Source organism: Bombina bombina, chromosome 1 (assembly GCF_027579735.1).
Source record: "Bombina bombina isolate aBomBom1 chromosome 1, aBomBom1.pri, whole genome shotgun sequence".
In the NCBI taxonomy this organism is placed as follows: domain Eukaryota; kingdom Metazoa; phylum Chordata; class Amphibia; order Anura; family Bombinatoridae; genus Bombina; species Bombina bombina.
In genome coordinates this window covers 1,543,477,932-1,543,501,022 of record NC_069499.1, presented here as the reverse complement: position 1 = coordinate 1,543,501,022, position 23,091 = coordinate 1,543,477,932, and the positions used below count along the sequence as shown (strand labels likewise).

Below are 23,091 nucleotides of genomic sequence, written 5' to 3'. Positions count from 1 at the left end.
ATACTGTTTCAGTAACGTGTAAATATTTTAGTCATTTATACAGTAGCCAGTACTTAGCTGTACATGATTGGTCTACCATTTCTGATTGGCGTTAGTATCAAATAGTCTTTACGTTTGTAGGCTCTAGAAAGTCACATGGGCCAACCAAAATTTACTGGTTACCTAGCAACAACACCCCGCCTATGGTCTAGACACGCTGGTGACGTGTTCCCTGACACAGTGGGTCCAAAGCAGCAGCCGCCATATTTGTTTCGGGCAGAGCGCTAGTCAGTACCGCAGGGACTTGAGGAGGTACTGCGGCCCCGGAGAGATACGGGTGGTACGGAAACATGCCGCCCAGTGCACGGGTGTTGAAGCTTGGCCGTCGGTACAAGCTGTTGGCAGCTGCAGCGCTCGTCTTGCTCCTTTTACAGTGCCTTTTTGTGTGGAGCTTTAGCGGCCTGGAGGAGGAAGACAGAGGGGAGGTGAGAGAGTGGGGTAAGGGGGAGAGCTGAGGAGGACTGAGATACAGAAGGAAGTACTGGAATGGGGAGCTGAGAAGAAAGGGCGGAGGAGTTTGGAAAGTATGAGAGGCTGAGTTGCATAGATAGAGGAAATAAATATATAGCCTGTGGTGGGTAAGAGGAGATAGGGCAGGTGAGAGGGATATACAAGGTATGAAGGCAGGGTAGGTGAGGGGGGAATGAAGGGCTTGTGAGAAAATGAGAAGGAAAAGAGAAAAAGTGAGTAGGAAGAAGAGGAAGGTAAATAAATGTAAGTCAAGGGGGAGAAGAGAAGGAGGAAGGTGAGGCAAGTTAGAGGGGAGAAAAGGAAGGTAAGGCAAGTTAGAGGGGAGAAGAGGAAGGTGAGGCAAGTTAGAGGGGAGAAAAGGAAGGTGAAGCAAGTTAGAGGGGAGAAATGGAAGGTGAGGGGAGTAGAGGAAGGTGAGGCAAGTTAGAGAGAAGAGGAAGGTGAGGCAAGTTAGATGGGGAGAGGAGGAAGGTGAGGCAAGTTAGAGAGGAGAGGAGGAAGGTGAGGCAAGTTAGATGGGGAGAGGAGGAAGGTGAGGCAAGTTAGATGGGGAGAGGAGGAAGGTGAGGCAAGTTAGAGGGGAGAAGAGGAAGGTGAGGCAAGTTAGAGAGGAGAGGAGGAAGGTGAGGCAAGTTAGATGGGGAGAGGAGGAAGGTGAGGCAAGTTAGATGGGGAGAGGAGGAAGGTGAGGCAAGTTAGATGGGGAGAGGAGGAAGGTGAGGCAAGTTAGATGGGGAGAGGAGGAAGGTGAGGCAAGTTAGATGGGGAGAGGAGGAAGGTGAGGCAAGTTAGATGGGGAGAGGAGGAAGGTGAGGCAAGTTAGATGGGGAGAGGAGGAAGGTGAGGCAAGTTAGATGGGGAGAGGAGGAAGGTGAGGCAAGTTAGATGGGGAGAGGAGGAAGGTGAGGCAAGTTAGATGGGGAGAGGAGGAAGGTGAGGCAAGTTAGATGGGGAGAGGAGGAAGGTGAGGCAAGTTAGATGGGGAGAGGAGGAAGGTGAGGGAAGTTAGATGGGGAGAGGAGGAAGGTGAGGCAAGTTAGATGGGGAGAGGAGGAAGGTGAGGCAAGTTAGATGGGGAGAGGAGGAAGGTGAGGCAAGTTAGATGGGGAGAGGAGGAAGGTGAGGCAAGTTAGATGGGGAGAGGAGGAAGGTGAGGCAAGTTAGATGGGGAGAAGAGGAAGGTGAGGCAAGTTAGATGGGGAGAGGAGGAAGGTGAGGCAAGTTAGATGGGGAGAGGAGGAAGGTGAGGAAAGTTAGATGGGGAGAGGAGGAAGGTGAGGGAAGTTAGATGGGGAGAGGAGGAAGGTGAGGGAAGTTAGATGGGGAGAGGAGGAAGGTGAGGCAAGTTAGATGGGGAGAGGAGGAAGGTGAGGCAAGTTAGATGGGGAGAGGAGGAAGGTGAGGCAAGTTAGATGGGGAGAGGAGGAAGGTGAGGCAAGTTAGATGGGGAGAGGAGGAAGGTGAGGCAAGTTAGATGGGGAGAGGAGGAAGGTGAGGCAAGTTAGAGGGGACTCGTAGAGGAGGAAGGTGAGGCAAGTTAGAGGGGACTCGTAGAGGAGGAAGGTGAGGCAAGTTAGAGGGGACTCGTAGAGGAGGAAGGTGAGGCAAGTTAGATGGGGAGAGGAGGAAGGTGAGGCAAGTTAGATGGGGAGAGGAGGAAGGTGAGGCAAGTTAGATGGGGAGAGGAGGAAGGTGAGGCAAGTTAGATGGGGAGAGGAGGAAGGTGAGGCAAGTTAGATGGGGAGAGGAGGAAGGTGAGGCAAGTTAGATGGGGAGAGGAGGAAGGTGAGGCAAGTTAGATGGGGAGAGGAGGAAGGTGAGGCAAGTTAGATGGGGAGAGGAGGAAGGTGAGGCAAGTTAGATGGGAGGGAAGAGAGGAGGAGGGTAAGGGACATTGGAGGGGGGCGAGGAGGAAGGTATGGCACATTGAAGGGGGGGAAGGAAAGGCACAATCGAGGGGGGGAAGCAAGGGAACATTAAAAAAGGGAAGTGGGGGGAGGGTTAAGTTTAAGAGGGGGGCATAGAGGAAGGGAGGGCAAATTTGAGGGGGGAAATGAGGGAACATTAGAGAAGGCAAGTAAGAGGGAAGGCAAATTTGAGGAGGGAAGCATGAAACAAGGGAGGGCAAGTTAGAGGGGGAAGAGAGAGGACATTAGAGAAGGGAAGTTAGGGGAAAAGAGAGGTGCAGGGAACATTAAAGAAGGGAAGTGAGGGGAAAAGAGGGTAATGGAGGTCAATTTTTTTAGGGGGTAAGAGAGGGAATGTTAGAGAAGGGAAGTGAGGGGGTAAGAAAAAAAATGTTAGATAAGTAATAGGGGGAGAGAGGAAACATTTACAGGGGGGGGAGCAAGGAAAAAGATTGACAAATCCTGCCCGCGCGTGATTGGCTGTTCGCGGGCAGGGAGTGATGTTGCACACGAGTGCTAATGTGCAATGGTAAATGCGGGTAGCATATTGCTGCCCGGTAGAGGTGAAGCCGGACGGACAGGGGCAAATATGTACGTCCCTGTCAGCCCGTGGATGATAAATCGAGCTAAAAGGGAGAAATGGAGGACAATAAAACCTAGAGGATGGGGGAGATGAAGGCATGGACAGTGGAGGGAGTTACAAAAGAGAGGGGTAGACTGTACATGGTGCAGACAAGGAGATGGGAACAGAGTAAGTGTGCGGAGCACAATAACAGCCCTTTCTAGCGTCATCAGTTTCTGTTATTCTCTGCAGCGTATTCATTAGAACAGAGTGAAAAGTGAACTTCATTGAAAATACAGATAGTAAAGACTTGCCCTTAGTGACTTTGTCTCACTTAGATGGGTCAGAATTGAACATTATAGGGTAACAGGGGAGGAGAGTAGCAGTTGTTAGAATCTGGGGGATGTCCAAGTAAAGATAGAGGGGAGGTCATAATGGGTTTGTCTAAAGAACTTACAATCAAACCTTTTGTTATTAAAGAATTCCCTTCAGAGGAGGATCAGGAGTCCAGAAAATGGAGAACTTACCAAGGATTCAGACAGTTCTGCAGGACACAGATCTGGGAAAATACGACCAAAACCTAAGAAAGATGGCAAAATTGGGGACCGAGTAACAAGAGAAGTCACTGTGTGGCACAGGCAGGGGGCTCGTACACACACTCCCAAGGGTACTTGGCATAATCTTACCCGAGAGGGGGACACAGGTAGCGTTGAGGGGGCACCACATCCCACAGACCACAGTTTTACCCCCAAATGTGAAATTACAGGCAAAGATGCTTTATCAGCGCTTGCCAGAGCAAGCAGCAGACAATGCCAACAGGAGATTGCCAATGTGGTTTGTTTACACCAAGCTGGGCAACTCATGCCGCAGAGTGTGCCACGTTACTGCCAGCTGACAGGTACGGTATATACTTTTGTATTCCCTGACTTTCCTGTGTGTCTCACCTTTTGTAGAATGATGGAGTCTTTGATGTTCTATGGAAAATAGCTAATTATATTCTACAGGTGTTTATTCTCAGAAGCCTTAAAGGGACAGTCAAGTAAAAAAAAAAACTTTCATGATTTATATAGGGAATGTAATTTTTAAATTACTTTTATCACCAATTTTGCTTTGTTCTCTTGGTATTCTTAGCTGAAAGCTAAGTCTAGGAGGTTCATATGCTAATTTCTTAGACCTTGAAGACTGCTTCTAATCTGAATGCATTTTGACCACTAGAGGGCATTAGTTTGTGTGTTTCATATAGATAACATTGAGCTCATGCACGTGAAGTTACCCTGGAGTGAGCACTGATTGGCTAAAATGCAAGTCTGTCAAAAGAACTGAAATAAGGGGACAGTTTGCAGAGGCTTAGATACACAGTAATTACAGTGGTAAAAAGTGTATTTATATAACAGTGTTAATTATGCAAAACTGGGGAACGGGTAAGGGATTTTTTTTTTTTTTTAAAACAAAAATTCTGGTGTTGACTGTTCTTTTAAAGGGACAGTAAACGCAGTCTTCCAATAGAATAACATATCAGCAGAGTCTAAACATTAGAACAGATTAATGTCTTGTTTGCTGCAGTTGTTTTTAAACAGTGAAATTCCACCAACCATTTTCCTGAATTGAAGGAGTCTGGAGATAACGGCACTTGACGCTGCCATTTTGTTCAGCAGAAAGAAGATAAAAAATTGTAAATTAGGGACGTATATGTGTTAGGGTTAGGCTCCATTATGAGCTTTCAGTTTTCAAGACTGGAAAATTTACAATTTATAGACTTAAATTACAGGAAAAGAGCAAAATAATGAAAATTCATTGCAAAGTTGTTTTACTATGTATAATTAAAGGGATAATAAACACCAAAAATGTTATTGTTTAAAAAGATGGCGATAATCCCTTTACCATTCCCCAGTTTTGCATAACCAGCACTGTTATTGTAATATACTTTTTACTTTTGTGATTACCTTGTGTCTAAACTTCTGCAGACTGCCCCCTTATCTCAGTTCTTTTGACAAACTTGCATTTCAGGCAATTAGTGCTGACTCCACGGGAGTGAGCGCAATGTTATTTATATGAAACACATGAACTAACACCATCCAGCTGTGAAAAACTGTTAAATGCATTCAGATAAGAGGCAGCCTTCAAGTGCTTAGAAATTAGCATATGAGCTTACATATAGAGCACTAAAGGCTTGTGTTTTTGTTTTGCTTTGTAGCAGGTGTTTTACTACAGTTGACACAACATTCTGTGTATATTTTGAGGGAGAGCGTTTTTTTTTTTTTTTAAGGTGCATTTATCACAGGGATTACAATAGTATTTCCAGTTTCAAAGATCAGCAAAGCCAAAACTAAACTTTCATGTTTCAGATGTTAGTACATGCAATTTTAAGAAGCTTTTCAAATGACTTATAATATTAAAGGAGTAGAACTATTAAATGCAGTATATTTGCATAATAAACAAACACACTTAGTTTGCATTTCAAATGAGTAGTAGGTTTTCGTTTTCTGACAAACTTTAAAGTTAGTTCTACTTTCCTTCCTCATGCATCATGTGACAGTCATCAGCCTATCACAAAATGCATATACAGTACTGTGAATTCTTGCACGTTTGGTAAGAGCTGATGCCCCAGAAAGTGTGCGTATAAAAAAAAGTTGTGCACATTTAGATAATGAAATTGAATCGGAAAGCTGTTTAATATTGCATGTTCTATCTGCATAATAAAAGTTTAGTTCTAACCTTAGTGTCCCTTTAAATATACTTTGTTCACTTTTGATATCCTTTTGTGGAAAAGCATACCAAGGTATGCTCAGGAGCAGCAGTGCACTACTGGGAGCTAGCTGGTAATTGGTGACTGCACAGTACACACATGCCTAACCAGATATATTCCACTAGATGCCAGTAGTGCACTGCTGCTCTCTGGAACCTCACCTTTGCAGGGGTTAAACGCCATTAAAGTGGGAAAATGACCTACTACAATTTGTTAGCGTGTCTCATTTTAACACTAGTGACTCTGCGTTGCCGTGTTTTAAACCCCTGTTGTGCAACTACTGCTGCTGATTTGGGGGGTTAAACTCAAAGTAATGCAGGATAACTGATGTTAAAGGGACCCTAAACACTAAATATATTTCCATGCACCCCCCTCTAATCATGGGTTCTGCCATTATGGAACATAGGTTACACTGCAGATATATGAAGCAGAGTTGCTGCAAATACGTCAACACTGGAATGTAGTGAAAGCTAGGTTTCAACATGGCAGCACCCATGATTTGAGAGAGGCGGGAATAACCTAAATATTATGCTTATAAAATGTATTTAGTGTTTATAATGTCCCTTTAATAAATTAGTGTCATTTCCCACTCTAATATCTATTTAGTCATATACAAGCAATAGTGCAAACATTTTCTGAGAGAGGGTCAGACGGTAAAGGATATTATGTCTGTATTTCTATAACAAGAGCAAAAACACATTTCCACAAATTGTTATTGATAAAAATAAAAATATGTAACAGACAACGCAGAAACTTACTTTGGTTGCAGCCTCATTTTATGTATTTTTGTGAAGGGATTTGTCTGTGATGAGATTCTGCTTTAACCCCTTCCCGCCCTTATGATGTTCTATGCCGTCCTAACCGCACTGGGCTGTAAAGCATTTAGGATGGCATAGAACGTCATAGCTGTACTGAAGCCAAAGGCGCTTCCTGAATGGGATTGCAGGCTTGGGGGGCATGCCTAGCATCATAGGCACTCCCCCCCCCAACCCTGATCCCATCATTAAAATCACGCAATTGTTTATGCATGATTTACATTTTTTACTTATTTGTTTCCATCTGAACTTTGTCCTGGCGGGAAGGGGTTAAATATTCAAAATGTTTCCTTTTGAGTTGGGAATATTGTATGATATATATTGTAGTTTCCCTGCCAGCAGTGCAAAATAATGAGAGCATCACATACAGTCTGTGACACAGCTACTCAGCTCTGATGTTGTAGCCTAAAATCAGCCATAGACAAACAAATGAGTGTCTGTGTTCCAATTAAACTGTTATAAACACTGACATTTGAATCTGAAAAAATTTAAAGTGACAACAAACCCAAAAATTTTCTTTTATGACAATTTTAAGAAAGTTTACAATTATCATCAAATTTGCTTTGTTCTCTTATGTCTGCAGCTCTACATGACAGGAAACAGTTCTTGCTAATGTATAACATTAGTACTACATGACAGGAAACAGTGCTGCCATCTAGTGCTCTTGCTAATGTATAACATTAGTACTACATGACAGGAAACAGTGCTGCCATCTAGTGCTCTTGCTAATGTATAACATTAGTACTACATGACAGGAAACAGTGCTGCCATCTAGTGTTCTTGCTAATGTATAACAGTACTACATGACAGGAAACAGTGCTGCCATCTAGTGCTCTTGCTAATGTATAACAGTACTACATGACAGGAAACAGTGCTGCCATCTAGTGCTCTTGCTAATGTATAACAGTACTACATGACAGGAAACAGTGCTGCCATCTAGTGCTTTTGCTAATATATAACAGTACTACATGACAGGAAACAGTGCTGCCATCTAGTGCTCTTGCTAATGTATAACATTAGTACTACATGACAGGAGATAGCGCTGCCATCTAGTGCTCTTGCTAATGTATAACATTAGTACTACATGATAGGAGACAGTGCTGCCATCTAGTGCTCTTGCTAATGTATAACATTAGTACTACATGATAGGAGACAGTGCTGCCATCTAGTGCTCTTGCTAATGTATAACATTAGCACTACATGACCGGAAACAGTGCTGCCATCTAGTGCTCTTGCTAATGTATAACATTAGTACTACATGACAGGAAACAGTGCTGCCATCTAGTGCTCTTGCTAATGTATAACATTGGTACTACATGATAGGAGACAGTGCTGCCATCTAGTGCTCTTGCTAATGTATAACATTAGTACTACATGACAGGAGACAGTGCTGCCATCTAGTGCTCTTGCTAATGTATAACATTAGTACTACATGACAGGAGACAGTGCTGCCATCTAGTGCTCTTGCTAATGTATAACATTAGTACTACATGATAGGAGACAGTGCTGCCATCTAGTGCTCTTGCTAATGTATAACATTGATGCAAAATTGCTGCCATATAGTGCTGCAGACACCTTGTTTTTCAACAAAGGATAAGAAGAACATTTAAATGTTGTTTAAAATTGTGTGCTCTATCTGATTAATGAAAGAAAAGTTTTGGGTTTTATGTCTCTTTTTAATGTCACATTTTTTTTTAATTTTTTTTTTTCAAGCATTTAAAAATGTAAAAAAAACTTCAAAGTTTGCAGGCTGTACAAAAACAGGTGTCAGGCTTGATTTGGCCCCTGGGCATTAGTTTGCCTACACCTGCTTTTGTGAATGTTATGCCATAGTCATTACACAAAGAACGGTAGTAACTGTATAATATATGTAAGTAGAGGGTGGTACTGTGTTAAAGTGATAGTAAATCCTAGCGTTGGAACAAATAAAGGGGACTTTCAGCCATGAAGTAAGAAATACTTCATGCTGAAAGCTCCTTTATTTGTTTAAAGCGGTCGCCGCACTGAGCTGCTCAGGCAGCCCACAGCAGAATGCTGTTTTGCTGAGTGGTGACTTTTTCAGCTCTTAGCCAATAGCCGTGCGGGAAATCCGTCTTGTTGCCTACTGGAACGCACGGCTATTTGCTGAAAGGGGGAAACGTCACCTCTCAGCAAAACAGCGTTCTGCCGTGGGTAGCCTGAGCAGTTCAGTGCGGCGACCGCTTGAAACAAATAAAGGAACTTTCAGTCATGAAGAATTTTATACTTCATGACTGTGTAAGTCCCCTTTATATGTTCCAATGGTCAATCCTAGCAATTCACAAATGCTAGGATTTACCATCACTTTAATTATGGATCATTAGGAGCAAACGCTTATGTGCAGTTAAAATAACAAATGCTGAGACCCATTGCTCTGTTTCTTTTACCTCCAACGCTTTATTTGGCTACCTAGATATAATAAGGAACATTTTACATCTTCCTCTACATTCCTGTTTTTGTCATTGCACGGAATGCAATAACTACCTCTTTGTGCTTACGTTCTTTGCAGTCCATACAAAAAATAAAATAGGGGATTTTAAAATGCATTACAGCAAGGCTTGACAAATAACAGTACTTGGCGAGTCACCACTCATTTAGTTCTGGCGCCAAACATGTTGTATTTATTACATAAATCGCTACCTATAATCATCTCATTGTTCCTAACAATCTGTATTCCGGGTTTCAAATCTGCCAACCTCCATATTGTTTACCCATCATTGTTTTGTGTTGTTCTTTTTGTTTTGTTTTTAAATAAGGGATTTTCCTGTTGTAAACAAAGCTACTATTTTTGGTTTTATGCCTGTGGAAGTTTGTCATTTTCCATATTTGCCAGTGAGCCTACTGATCTTTTAGGATTATTGTAATGTTGGTTTTATAATCCATTTTAAAAAAGCTGTAAATTTAAAAAAATTATATTTTTTTGCATGAAAAAGTTTAACAATTTATTTGCTGTTCTTTCATTTGCAAGTTGATAAATTTTTTGTTTTTGTTTTTTTATTTCCGTTTTAGCTTAAAGGGAAATAAAACACTAAATGCTAGATAAATTATCAATATTAGCCATAGAATAGTATGCACATATATTTTTTAAATATTATTATTCATTATATTTGTTTAAACCCAGAGGAACTTAGCGTAAAGTTTTACATAATGTAATGGGTACCGTCCTGTTTTTCCTTATCTACCTCCGCTGGGGCCAGTTACAGACATAACAGTATATAAATTAACTGTTAGAGTGAGAAACAAAGGTATTGTGGAATATAAGTGTTAGGGTAAATCCTAAGTCTTTACTTTCAAATATTGTGGGAATTGTAAAACCCACATGCAGAGTTAAATTATAAGAAAAGGGGAAAAAATAAAGTATTTTACAAAGGCTCAGGAGCATACACTTGTTTTTAGCATTATATGTATAACATTGTTACAAACATTGTTTCCAACACTGCTGCCTTATAGTGCTTCAGGCATGTGCCCCGTCCTGAGCGTACTTCAGTTCTTAAGTATTTTAACAAACGAGACCAAGATAAAAAAAAAAAAAAAATTTGCCCCCCCCCCAAAAAAAAATGTCTTCTCTCTGACTAAATTGTGGAACTTTATGTCCCTTTCAGTGGATAGAATATCGGATCTAATCTTAGCAGGGTGTCTGTTAGACTAATCTGAATAGGATCTCCTTAGGAATTTTGCCGGTTCTTACAGAGGTCACTGGGTATGTGGGTGGACACTTATAGTTCTTTCCAATTTTCTTTTGGGCAGTAGGTGAGTCCAGTGTTCATGGTGTTCTGTAGACAATCAAGGCAGTGATTACTTAATGTCTGTACATTGTTTCCTGTAATTTTCTTAGGCAAGGTGAGCTCAGGCCTGCAGTGGGAGGAATCGGATGTGGGGGCAACACCCCCTGAGAAGCCGCCACGTGTGGTGTATATGCTGGTTGTACATGGCAGAGCTATAAGGCAGCTGAAGCGTCTCATAAAAGCTATTTACCACCAAGATCACTTCTACTATATCCATGTTGACCAGGTATGTGAGGGTACAGGGGGTTATTCAGTGGTAACAGAAATATAAGAATAAGGGTTGCAATAGATGAGGGGTTTCATTTGTAGGTGAAGATTTTCTGCAGGTATTTTTCTTGGTAGTACTTTAGTTACAATTGATCATGAAAATATAGGAGGTAGAAATACTGAAGGTGGATGGTTAATGTATGTTTTAAGCATAGTGACAGTATTTTGAATTATTGGAGTCATAGGGCCTATGATCTGAAGCTCTCCGCTGTAGCGAGATTATTTAAGTAGTACAAGAAATCTCCCTCAAAAATGTAGAAAGGCAAATTCTAGCTTGAGAGCTGTGCATTACAATATAATGATCAAGAAACCCCAAATATTTAGTTATTTCTCTCTATGGGCTAGATTATGAGTGGAGCTGCGATCCTGCCTGCAAATTAACTTCACTAGATGGAGGCTTTTTGTGTGCATTGGATTGCACTTGTATTATAAGTTGAAAGTAAAAAATTTGCATGTGAGCAAAACCCCGTCTTGTGCAAAAAACATATTCACCCATAGGGGCCTATTTATTAAGCTCCGAACGGAGCTTGAGGGCCCGCGTTTCTGGTGAGCCTGCAGGTTCGCCAGAAACAACAGTTATAAAGCAGCGGTCTAAAGACCGCTGCTCCATAACCCTGTCCGCCTGCTCTGAGCAGGCGGACAGACATCACCGGAATTCAACCCGATCGAGTACGATCGGGTTGATTGACACCCTCCTGCTGGCGGACGATTGCCCGCGAGTCTGCAGGGGGCGGCGTTGCACCAGCAGCTCACAAGAGCTGCTGGTGCAATGCTGAATACGGAGAGCGTATTGCTCTCCGCATTCAGAGACGTCTGTCGGACCTGATCCGCACTGTCAGATCAGATCCGACAGACATTTCATAAATAGGCCTCATAGACTACAATGGAGCACACATACGTATGTGGAGCACACATACTGGGGAAATAAAAAAAAAACATAATTTATGCTTACCTGATAAATGTATTTCTCTTGTAGTGTATCCAGTCCACGGATCATCCATTACTTATGGGATATTAACTCCTCCCCAACAGGAAGTGCAAGAGGATTCACCCAGCAGAGCTGCTATATAGCTCCTCCCCTAACTGCCATTACCAGTCATTCGACCGAAAACATGCAGAGAAAGGAAAACCATAGGGTGCAGTGGTGACTGTAGTTTAATGGAAAAATTACCTGCCTTAAAGTGACAGGGCGGGCCGTGGACTGGATACACTACAAGAGAAATAAATTTATCAGGTAAGCATAAATTATGTTTTCTCTTGTTAAGTGTATCCAGTCCACGGATCATCCATTACTTATGGGATACCAATACCAAAGCTAAAGTACACGGATGACGGGAGGGACAGGCAGGCTCTTTATACGGAAGGAACCACTGCCTGAAGAACCTTTCTCCCAAAAACAGCCTCCGAAGAAGCAAAAGTGTCAAATTTGTAAAATTTGGAAAAAGTATGAAGAGAAGACCAAGTTGCAGCCTTGCAAATCTGTTCAACAGAAGCCTCATTCTTAAAGGCCCAAGTGGAAGCCACAGCTCTAGTAGAATGTGCTGTAATTCTTTCAGGAGGCTGCTGTCCAGCGGTCTCATAGGCTAACCGTATTATGCTACGAAGCCAAAAGGAGAGAGAGGTAGCCGAAGCTTTTTGACCTCTCCTCTGACCAGAATAAACGACAAACAGGGAAGACGTTTGTCGAAAATCCTTAGTTGCCTGTAGATAAAATTTCAGGGCACGGACTACATCTAGATTGTGTAGCAGACGTTCCTTTTTCGAAGAAGGATTAGGACACAAAGATGGAACCACAATCTCTTGATTGATATTCCTGTTAGTGACCACCTTAGGTAGGAACCCAGGTTTAGTACGCAGAACTACCTTGTCTGAATGAAAAATCGGATAAGAAGAATCACAATGTAAGGCAGATAACTCAGAGACTCTTCGAGCCGAGGAAATCGCCATTAAAAACAGAACTTTCCAAGATAACAACTTGATATCAATGGAATGAAGGGGTTCAAACGGAACCCCCTGTAAAACATTAAGAACTAAGTTCAAACTCCATGGTGGAGCAACAGTTTTAAACACAGGCTTGATCCTAGCTAAAGCCTGACAAAAAGCTTGAACGTCCGGAACTTCTGACAGACGTTTGTGTAAAAGAATGGACAGAGCTGAAATCTGTCCCTTTAAGGAACTAGCGGATAAACCCTTTTCTAAACCTTCTTGTAGAAAAGACAATATCCTCGGAATCCTAACCTTACTCCATGAGTAACTCTTGGATTCGCACCAATATAAGTATTTGCGCCATATCTTATGGTAAATCTTTCTGGTAACAGGCTTCCTAGCCTGTATTAAGGTATCAATAACTGACTCAGAAAAACCACGTTTTGATAAAATCAAGCGTTCAATTTCCAAGCAGTCAGCTTCAGAGAAATTAGATTTTGATGTTTGAAGGGACCCTGGATCAGAAGGTCCTGTTTCAGAGGTAGCGACCAAGGTGGACAGGATGACATGTCCACTAGATCTGCATACCAAGTCCTGCGTGGCCATGCAGGCGCTATTAGAATCACTGATGCTCTCTCCTGTTTGATTCTGGCAATCAATCGAGGAAGCATCGGGAAGGGTGGAAACACATAAGCCATCCCGAAGGTCCAAGGTGCTGTCAAAGCATCTATCAGAACCGCTCCCGGATCCCTGGATCTGGACCCGTAACGAGGAAGCTTGGCGTTCTGTCGAGACGCCATGAGATCTATCTCTGGTTTGCCCCAACGTCGAAGTATTTGGGCAAAGACCTCCGGATGAAGTTCCCACTCCCCCGGATGAAAAGTCTGACGACTTAAGAAATCCGCCTCCCAGTTCTCCACTCCCGGGATGTGGATTGCTGACAGGTGGCAAGAGTGAGACTCTGCCCAGCGAATTATCTTTGATACTTCCATCATTGCTAGGGAGCTTCTTGTCCCTCCCTGATGGTTGATGTAAGCTACAGTCGTGATGTTGTCCGACTGAAACCTGATGAACCCCCGAGTTGTCAACTGGGGCCAAGCCAGAAGGGCATTGAGAACTGCTCTCAATTCCAGAATGTTTATTGGTAGGAGACTCTCCTCCTGATTCCATTGTCCCTGAGCCTTCAGAGAATTCCAGACAGCGCCCCAACCTAGTAGGCTGGCGTCTGTTGTTACAATTGTCCAGTCCGGCCTGCTGAATGGCATCCCCCTGGACAGATGTGGCCGAGAAAGCCACCATAGAAGAGAATTTCTGGTCTCTTGATCCAGATTCAGAGTAGGGGACAAGTCTGAGTAATCCCCATTCCACTGACTTAGCATGCACAATTGCAGCGGTCTGAGATGTAGGCGTGCAAAGGGTACTATGTCCATTGCTGCTACCATTAAGCCGATCACCTCCATGCATTGAGCTACTGACGGGTGTTGAATGGAATGAAGGACACGGCATGCATTTTGAAGCTTTGTTAACCTGTCTTCTGTCAGGTAAATCTTCATTTCTACAGAATCTATAAGAGTCCCCAAGAAGGGAACTCTTGTGAGTGGAAAGAGAGAACTCTTCTTTTCGTTCACCTTCCATCCATGCGACCTTAGAAATGCCAGTACTAACTCTGTATGAGACTTGGCAGTTTGAAAGCTTGAAGCTTGTATCAGAATGTCGTCTAGGTACGGAGCTACCGCAATTCCTCGCGGTCTTAGTACCGCCAGAAGAGCACCCAGAACCTTTGTGAAGATTCTCGGAGCCGTAGCCAATCCGAATGGAAGAGCTACAAACTGGTAATGCCTGTCTAGAAAGGCAAACCTTAGATACCGGTAATGATCTTTGTGAATCGGTATGTGAAGGTAAGCATCCTTTAAATCCACTGTGGTCATGTACTGACCCTTTTGGATCATGGGTAAAATTGTCCGAATAGTCTCCATTTTGAACGATGGAACTCTTAGGAATTTGTTTAGGATCTTTAAATCCAGGATTGGCCTGAAAGTTCCCTCTTTTTTGGGAACCACAAACAGATTTGAGTAAAACCCTTGTCCCTGTTCCGACCGTGGAACTGGATGGATTACTCCCATTAATAAAAGCTCTTGTACGCAGCGTAGAAACGCCTCTTTCTTTATTTGGTTTGTTGACAACCTTGATAGATGAAATCTCTCTCTTGGGGGAGAGTATTTGAAGTCCAGAAGGTATCCCTGAGATATTATCTCTAGCGCCCAGGGATCCTGGACATCTCTTGCCCAAGCCTGGGCGAAGAGAGAAAGTCTGCCCCCCACTAGATCCGTTCCCGGATCGGGGGCCCTCAATTCATGCTGTTTTAGGGGCACCAGCAGGTTTCCTGGCCTGCTTGCCCTTGTTCCAGGACTGGTTAGGTCTCCAGCCTTGTCTGTAGCGAGCAACAGATCCTTCTTGTTTTGGAGCAGAGGAAGTTGATGCTGCTCCTGCTTTGAAATTCCGAAAGGAACGAAAATTAGATTGTCTAGCCTTAGGTTTGGCTCTGTCTTGAGGCAGGGCATGGCCTTTACCTCCTGTAATGTCAGCGATAATTTCTTTCAATCCGGGCCCGAATAAGGTCTGCCCTTTGAAAGGTATATTAAGAAATTTAGACTTAGAAGTAACGTCAGCTGACCAGGATTTTAGCCACAGTGCTCTGCGCGCCTGAATGGCGAATCCGGAATTCTTAGCCGTAAGCTTAGTTAAATGTACTACGGCATCTGAAATAAATGAGTTAGCTAACTTAAGAGCTTTAAGCCTGTGTGTAATCTCATCTAATGGAGCTGATTCAAGTGTCCCTTCCAGAGACTTAAACCAAAATGCTGCTGCAGCCGTGACAGGCGCAATGCATGCAAGGGGTTGCAATATAAAACCTTGTTGAACAAACATTTTCTTAAGGTAACCCTCTAACTTTTTATCCATTGGATCTGAAAAGGCACAGCTATCCTCCACCGGGATAGTGGTACGCTTAGCTAAAGTAGAAACTGCTCCCTCCACCTTAGGGATCGTTTGCCATAAGTCCCGTGTGGTGGTGTCTATTGGAAACATCTTTCTAAATATCGGAGGGGGTGAGAACGGCACACCGGGTCTATCCCACTCCTTAGTAACAATTTCAGTAAGTCTCTTAGGTATAGGAAAAACGTCAGTACTCGAGGGTACCGCAAAATATTTATCCAACCTACACATTTTTCTGGTATTGCAACTGTGTTACAATCATTCAGAGCCGCTAACACCTCCCCTAGTAATACACGGAGGTTTTCCAGCTTAAATTTAAAATTTGAAATATCTGAATCCAATCTGTTTGGATCAGAACCGTCAGCCGCAGAATGAAGCTCTCCGTCCTCATGTTCTGCAAGTTGTGACGCAGTATCTGACATGGCCCTAACATTATCAGCGCACTCTGTTCTCACCCCAGAGTGATCACGCTTACCTCTTAGTTCTGGTAATTTAGCCAAAACTTCAGTCATAACAGTAGCCATATCCTGTAATGTGATTTGTAATGGCCGCCCAGATGTACTCGGCGCCACAATATCACGCACCCCCCGAGCGGGAGATGCAGGTACTGACACGTGAGGCGAGTTAGTCGGCATAACTCTCCCCTCGTTGTTTGGTGAAATGTGTTCAATTTGTACAGATTGACTTTTATTTAAAGTAGCATCAATACAGTTAGTACATAAATTTCTATTGGGCTCCACTTTGGCATTAGCACATATAGCACAGATGTCTTCCTCTGAATCAGACATGTTTAACACACTAGCAAATAAACTAGCAACTTGGAAATACTTTTCAAGTAATTTACTATAATATGAAAACGTACTGTGCCTATAAGAAGCACAGAAAGAGTTATGACAGTTGAAAGTTAATAAACTGAAAGGTTATAGCATCAAATCTTTGTAAAAAACACAATTTTAGCAAAGGCTTGTTCCCATTAGCGAAGGATAACTAACCCTGATAGCAGAAAAAAAAGTTACAGAAATAAACGTTTTTTATCACAGTCAACTACAATCTCACAGCTCTGCTGTGAATGATTACCTCCCTCAAAACAAGTTTTGAAGACCCCTGAGTTCTGTAGAGATGAACCGGATCATGCAGGAAATACAATGAGCTTCTGACTGAATTTTTTGACCTCCCCCTCACACACAACAGTGAGAGAGATCAGTAAACTGTCATAAATTAAATAAAACAACTGCCAAGTGGAAAAAATAATGCCCAAAACATTTTATTCACCCAGTACCTCAGAAAATGAAACGATTTTACATGCCAGCAAAAAACGTTTAACATAAATTAAGTGTTATTAAAGAGCCTGTTGCCAGTCCCTGCAAATTAGGCTAAAGTCTTATGCACACAGTATAATTCCAGTGAAGTGCCATTCCCCAGAATACTGAAGTGTAAAATATACATACATGACAGCCTGATACCAGTTGCTGCTACTGCATTTAAGGCTGAGTTTACATTATATCGGTATGGCAGAATTTTCTCATCAATTCCATTGTCAGAAAATAATAAGCTGCTACATACCTCTTTGCAGATTAATCTGCCCGCTGTCCCCTGATCTGAAGTTTACCTCTCCTCAGATGGCCGAGAAACAGCAATATGATCTTAACTACGCCGGCTAAAATCATAGTAAAAACTCAGGTAGATTCTTCTTCAAATTCTACCAGAGAAGGAATAACACACTCCGGTGCTATTATAAAATAACAAACTTTTGATTGAAGGTATAAAACTAAATATAATCACCATAGTCCTCTCACACATCCTATCTAGTCGTTGGGTGCAAGAGAATGACTGGTAATGGCAGTTAGGGGAGGAGCTATATAGCAGCTCTGCTGGGTGAATCCTCTTGCACTTCCTGTTGGGGAGGAGTTAATATCCCATAAGTAATGGATGATCCGTGGACTGGATACACTTAACAAGAGAAATAAGACCCTTATTTGCTCACTAACCGATAGTGTTTATTCAAGTGTGCTAAACCCGACATGTTCTTCATTTACAGAAGAATGTACTTTTTATTGTTGATATTTCTATGTATATCTATTCTTATAGATATAGGTATAGATATGTATTTATCATGAGCAATATCATATATATATATATATATTTAATATAAAAAAGTACGTTATTTTCTAAGTGAGAAACATAGGAATGTAAAATATGCCTAACACGCTTTGGGCTTTGCAACTTAGGACTAGCGTTGTCTGGTTAGCACACATGAAGAATTGCTATCTTCAGTGTGTGTTATTGAAATATTAAAAATTATTATACATACTGTTCAAAATATAGATATATTCTATGGATTATTTAGAATATTTTACAGTATGTATAATTTGTATTAATATTTTGAATAGTTTATATTTATTATTTCAATAACGCCCATTGAATAATGCAATTCATGTGCGTTAACCCTCTAAAATTACCTATGGTTCAGTACCTAGAAGGCAGAGCAGTTAATCCAATAGTTGCCAAAAAAGCGCTGTAGTGCACTGCTCAGCATTACACCTGCAGACCTTTCTGGTAGTTAGCGGTTAAAAAGAAATAGACGTTTTTCCTGCTCCGCTGAGGAGAAACGTCTGGCAGAAGAGTGGGAGGACGTTACTTGATGCTGCTTTCTCCCAGGGTCTCCATGTGCTGACACTGAAAACAGTTAGAGCACAAATTTAAGTTATGTGTGGATCCAGCTCCTTGTGCTGTTAAGCGAAGCTTATAGACCCCAGCAGTACAGTAGAGCAGGGTCCCAGACAGACTGAAACTGCGGGAGCCTACAGTAGCGAGTCTGTGCATTAACCTGTCCTCAGGCACACTGTGTAAGGGCATCAAACGCAGCAACACCGGCTCCAGAGACACTGCAGAAAAAGTTTCACTAAAAAAAAAAATCTCATCACAGAAAGTGGAAAGAGTTCTGGCCTGTCTAATTATTTACACAGAGTCTTCCTCATCTTATTTATCACGGCTTACTCAAAGGACAATACTTATAAATAAATTGACATTTTTGTACCTCTCTGTCACGTCCCCCAATTTGGAGCATTATTTAATCTAAAGCTTCTTGTTTACATAGCTGTTTTATAACCAGTAAATACAATAGAATTGAATCATTCTCAAATATACGTTGGATTTGAAATGAGCAGTAGAATATTTACTGGAAAATTTCAAAATAAATGCAATATCCCCTGGTACTATGTGATGACAGCCAATCACAATGTATATCGTGCACTTTTGAACATGCTTAGTAGGAACCTCAGAAAGTGTGCATATAAAAAGTGTGCACTTTTGATAATGGAAGTATATTCGAAAGTTTTGCTTATTTAAAAAAATAAAAATGGCATGCTTTAGCTGAATCATGAAACTTTAGTTTTCACTGCCCCTTTAACCCCTTCTCTACCGGGATTTTCAGAGAACTTGCCCAAAATACTGGAGAATTATTAGTATTCTTGCTAGAAATCCATTTTAACAGAAATAAAGCCTTGTTGGGTTGTCTACTTAAAAAAAAACAACATAGTTTTGACAGGTAAAAAAACAAGGTATTGATCTAGGTTCATTTTGGTATATTTCATGCCACCATTTTATGAGATCAAATTAAAAAAAAATTGTTCACTTTTTCACAAACTTTGGGTTTCTTAGTGAAATTATTTACATACCGCTAGTGCAATCATGGCACAAATGATTGTAAAAGCTTCTCTGGGAACCCCTTTGTTAGAAATAGCAGACATATATGGCTTTGCCATTCATTTTTAGTAATTAGAATACTAATTGCAGCTGCGCACCACACTTCTATTATTCCTGGCAGTGAAGGTGTTAATCAGGTAGCTTGTAAGGTTAAAGGGACAGTCTAGTCCAAAATAAACTTTCATGATTCAGATAGGACATGTCATTTTAAACCATTTTCCAATTTACTTTTATCACCAATTTTGCTTTGTTCTCTTGATATTCTTAGCTGAAAGCTAAACCTAGGCGGTTCATATTCTAATTTCTAAGCCCTTGAAGGCCGCCTCTTCTCTCAGGGCATTTTGACAGTTTTTCACCACTAGAGGGTGTTAGTTCATGTGTGTCATATAGATAACATTGAGCTCATGCACGTGAAGTTCCAGGGAGCCAGCACTGATTGGCCAAAATGCATGTCTGTCAAAAGAACTGAAAAAAGGGACAGTTTGCAGAGGCTTGGATACAAGGTAATCACAGAGATAAAAAAACCTATTTATATAACTGTGTTGGTTATGCTAAACTAGGGAATGGGTAATAAAGGGATTATCTTTTTTTTTTAAAACAATAAATATTGTGGTGTAGACTGTCCCTTTTTAATTTTAGCTTTAGTGTAGATTTACCCTCCTCTGATCCCTCCCTCACCCCTCACTGGTAACAACCATCTTAGGTATTGGCAGACAGTCTGCCAGTATGCAGTTTTGTTTTTTATTAAAAAAAAATAAAAAATTCTGCAGTGTAGTGATCCTCCTCAATCCTCCCACCTCCCTGATCCCCTAAATAGCTCTCTAACCTTCCCACTACTAGCGTCCAGTGCCTATAAAATACATATAGTTGTTTTGTTTTTTTTAAACATTTTCTGTAGTGTAGTTGTAATGCTCGTGGGATATTTCCCTATCAGACCAAACTTGGCCAGTAGTCTTCTTATCCTTGCGTCAAGTGGAAGGATAAGGAAATATCCCAGAACAAGAGAATAAAGTAAATGAGGTAACAGTACTCACAATAGAGGGACAATCCTTCTCGGCACTACAGGGGAAAAACTGGAGAGTAGTCAGGCAAGCAGAGTTCGGCAACAAAGAGACAATCCACAGTAACAGCAGTTCAGGGGTTAATCAGAAGAGTGGTCAGAGGCAAGCAGAGTTAAGCAGCAGATGCAGAGAGAGACACTCTGTGGCCCTCTCTGCACCGGTGGCGATAGTGCAGAATGTTGGTGAGTGGGAGCCTTAGCAGGGAGGGGGGTGGTCGGCCCATAGCTGCCCGGCATCCGGTTCCTGTATGTGCAATGTGCACTCCGGGAGCGTGCGGAGGGCATACGCAGCAACTACTGCCACCAATGCAATGAGAAGGAGGGAGAGGGGAAAAAAATTAGGATAAAAGAATCTGGGAGGGGTATTGAGGTGTGGCAGCTACACTACAAAAAAAATTATATTTTATAAAAAAAAACAATAAAAAAAAAACTTTTTTGGGGGGGGACAAGCTGGGTACTGGCAGACAGCTGCCAGTACCAAAGATAGTGGCAAATTGGTAGCGGGGGGAGGGTTAGAGAGCTGTTTGGGGGGGGGGGATCAGGGAGGTTGGGGGCTAAGGGGAGTCCATCACAGCTGAAAGATATTAATTAAAAAAATAATAATAATAATAAAAAGCCTTTTATTTTAGTACTGGCAAACTTTCTGCCAGTACTTAAGATTGCGGGGACAATTGTGGGGTGGGGAGGGGGAGAGCTGTTTGGGAGGGATCAAGGGGTGGGATGTGTCAGGTGGGAGGCTGATCTCTACACTAAAGCTAAAATGAACCATACAAGCTACCTAATTAACCCCTTCACTGCTGGGCATAATACAAGTGTGGTGGTGCGCAGTGGCATTTAGCGGCTTTCTAATTACCAAAAAACAATGCCAAATCCATATATGTCTGCTATTTTTGAACAAAGGGGATCCCAAAGAAGCATTTACAACCATTTGTGACATAATTGCACAAGCTGTTTATAAATAATTTCAGTGTGAAATTTTTTTTTATTTGATCGCATGTGGCGGTGAAATGGTGGCATGAAATATACCAAAATGGGCCTAGATAAATACTTTGGGTTGTCTACTAAAAAAAAAAAATATACATGTCAAGGGATATTCAAGGATTCCTGACAGATATCAGTGTTCCAATGTAACTATCGCTAATTTTTATTAAAAAATGGTTTGGAAATAGGAAAGTGCTACTTGTATTTATTGCCCTATAACTTACAAAAAAAGCAAAGAACATGTAAACATTGGGTATTTCTAAACTCAATACAAAATTTAGAAACTATTTAGCATGGGTGTTTTTTGGTGGTTGTAGATGTGTAACAGATTTTGGGGGTCAAAGTTAGAAAAAGTGTTTTGTTTTTTCCCCCCATTTTTTCATCATATTTTCTAAAAACAAATTATAGTAAATAATAAGATATGACTAAAATAATGGTATCTTTAGAAAGTCTAATGGCGAGAAAAACGGTATATAATATGTGTGAGTACAGTAAATGAGTAAGAGAAAAATTACAGCTAAACACAAACACCGCAGAAATGTAAAAATAACCTTGGTCCCAAACGGTCAGAAAATGGAAAAGTGCTGTGGTCCTTAAGGGGTTAAAATTGTATTCTCTGTCTGAATCATGAAATAAAAAATTTGGGTTTTAAGTACATACATTTTCAGTATTGGCAGGGGAAATACAGGCAAAATCAGCTATTTCAAATGAGAAAATAAAGGTACAGTAACCATTTAATACACTTCAGTATTTAAAATGGATCACTGGGAACACATTAAAGGGGACAAAATATTTGAATACACTGTCCCTTTTAGGTAAGGTTCTTGTAATGGGGGGTTAGCCTTGAGAAGTTCATAGGTCTGTGGTTTTGTAAGAGGCTCTTTTTAGTGGATCTCTGACCTGGGATAGGGCTTCTGTGTGTTATGGGAGCTTGAAAGAAGCTCTCAGTAGGATATTTGACCTCGATAAGGGGCTTTCAGTAGTGGGTTAAGGGTCTGGTAATGGTATTTTTCATGTTCTCTTGTTTTCTTACTCATGTCTTTTTCTTTTTCACTCTCTCAGCGTTCAAATTATTTGCACCGTGAGGTGGTCCAGTTAGCACAGCCGTATGGGAATATTCGTGTCACAGCTTGGCGCATGGTGACTATCTGGGGTGGCGCAAGCTTGCTCACTATGTATCTGCACAGCATGGAGGACCTGATGAAGATGTCAGATTGGCAGTGGGACTTCTTCATCAACCTCAGCGCCACTGACTACCCTACTAGGTGCGAATAAGATGCTCTGTTAGATTGTGTTACATGTCCCAGTGCTGCATGACTATATTTGAACTTTTTCTTTCTCCAGAACCAATGAAGAACTGGTCCTTTTCCTGTCTAAATACAAAGACAAGAACTTCCTCAAGTCTCATGGCCGTGATAATGCCAGGTAATGAGGACCACAGTGGAAAAGGAGACTTAAACTGATTGTAAACTTTAACAAATTACTGGACAGTGTATTTAGCAGATCGATGAAGAATCCAGATTCTCCCAATCGTTGTGTGCCCCATCTGGCGTCCAGATTGTGCGGCACGCAACTTTTGGAGGTAGCCGGATTCGTCATTGATCTGCTAAATACCTTATGAGATGCAGGCTGAGTAACGGCAGTATGTTTACTCAGAAGTAAATATTTTAAAAATGAAGTGTCTTTCAAAATGTTAATGAATTTAAAGTGCCCCTGTTTTAAAGATTACTTTTTATATACTGGTCAGTAATTTTGTTCAAGTTTACAATCACTTTAATGATACTGTGCTGACAGTTATAACACAAGAAATTGCTC

The 23,091-nt window shown here is 41.5% G+C and overlaps 1 protein-coding gene across 1 annotated transcript in view; it reads left to right on the top strand.

The window, feature by feature from the left end:
* Positions 1 to 250: 250 nt before the first annotated feature.
* XYLT2 (xylosyltransferase 2) overlaps positions 251 to 23,091 on the top strand; it is a 50,228-nt gene continuing 27,387 nt past the window's right edge. The window contains exons 1-5 of the mRNA XM_053708861.1: positions 251 to 464; positions 3,460 to 3,877; positions 10,394 to 10,569; positions 22,339 to 22,541; positions 22,621 to 22,701. Of these exons, the coding sequence (XP_053564836.1) occupies positions 330 to 464; positions 3,460 to 3,877; positions 10,394 to 10,569; positions 22,339 to 22,541; positions 22,621 to 22,701 (1,013 nt within the window). The 5' untranslated portion in view covers positions 251 to 329. The remainder of the gene's footprint in view (positions 465 to 3,459; positions 3,878 to 10,393; positions 10,570 to 22,338; positions 22,542 to 22,620; positions 22,702 to 23,091) is intronic.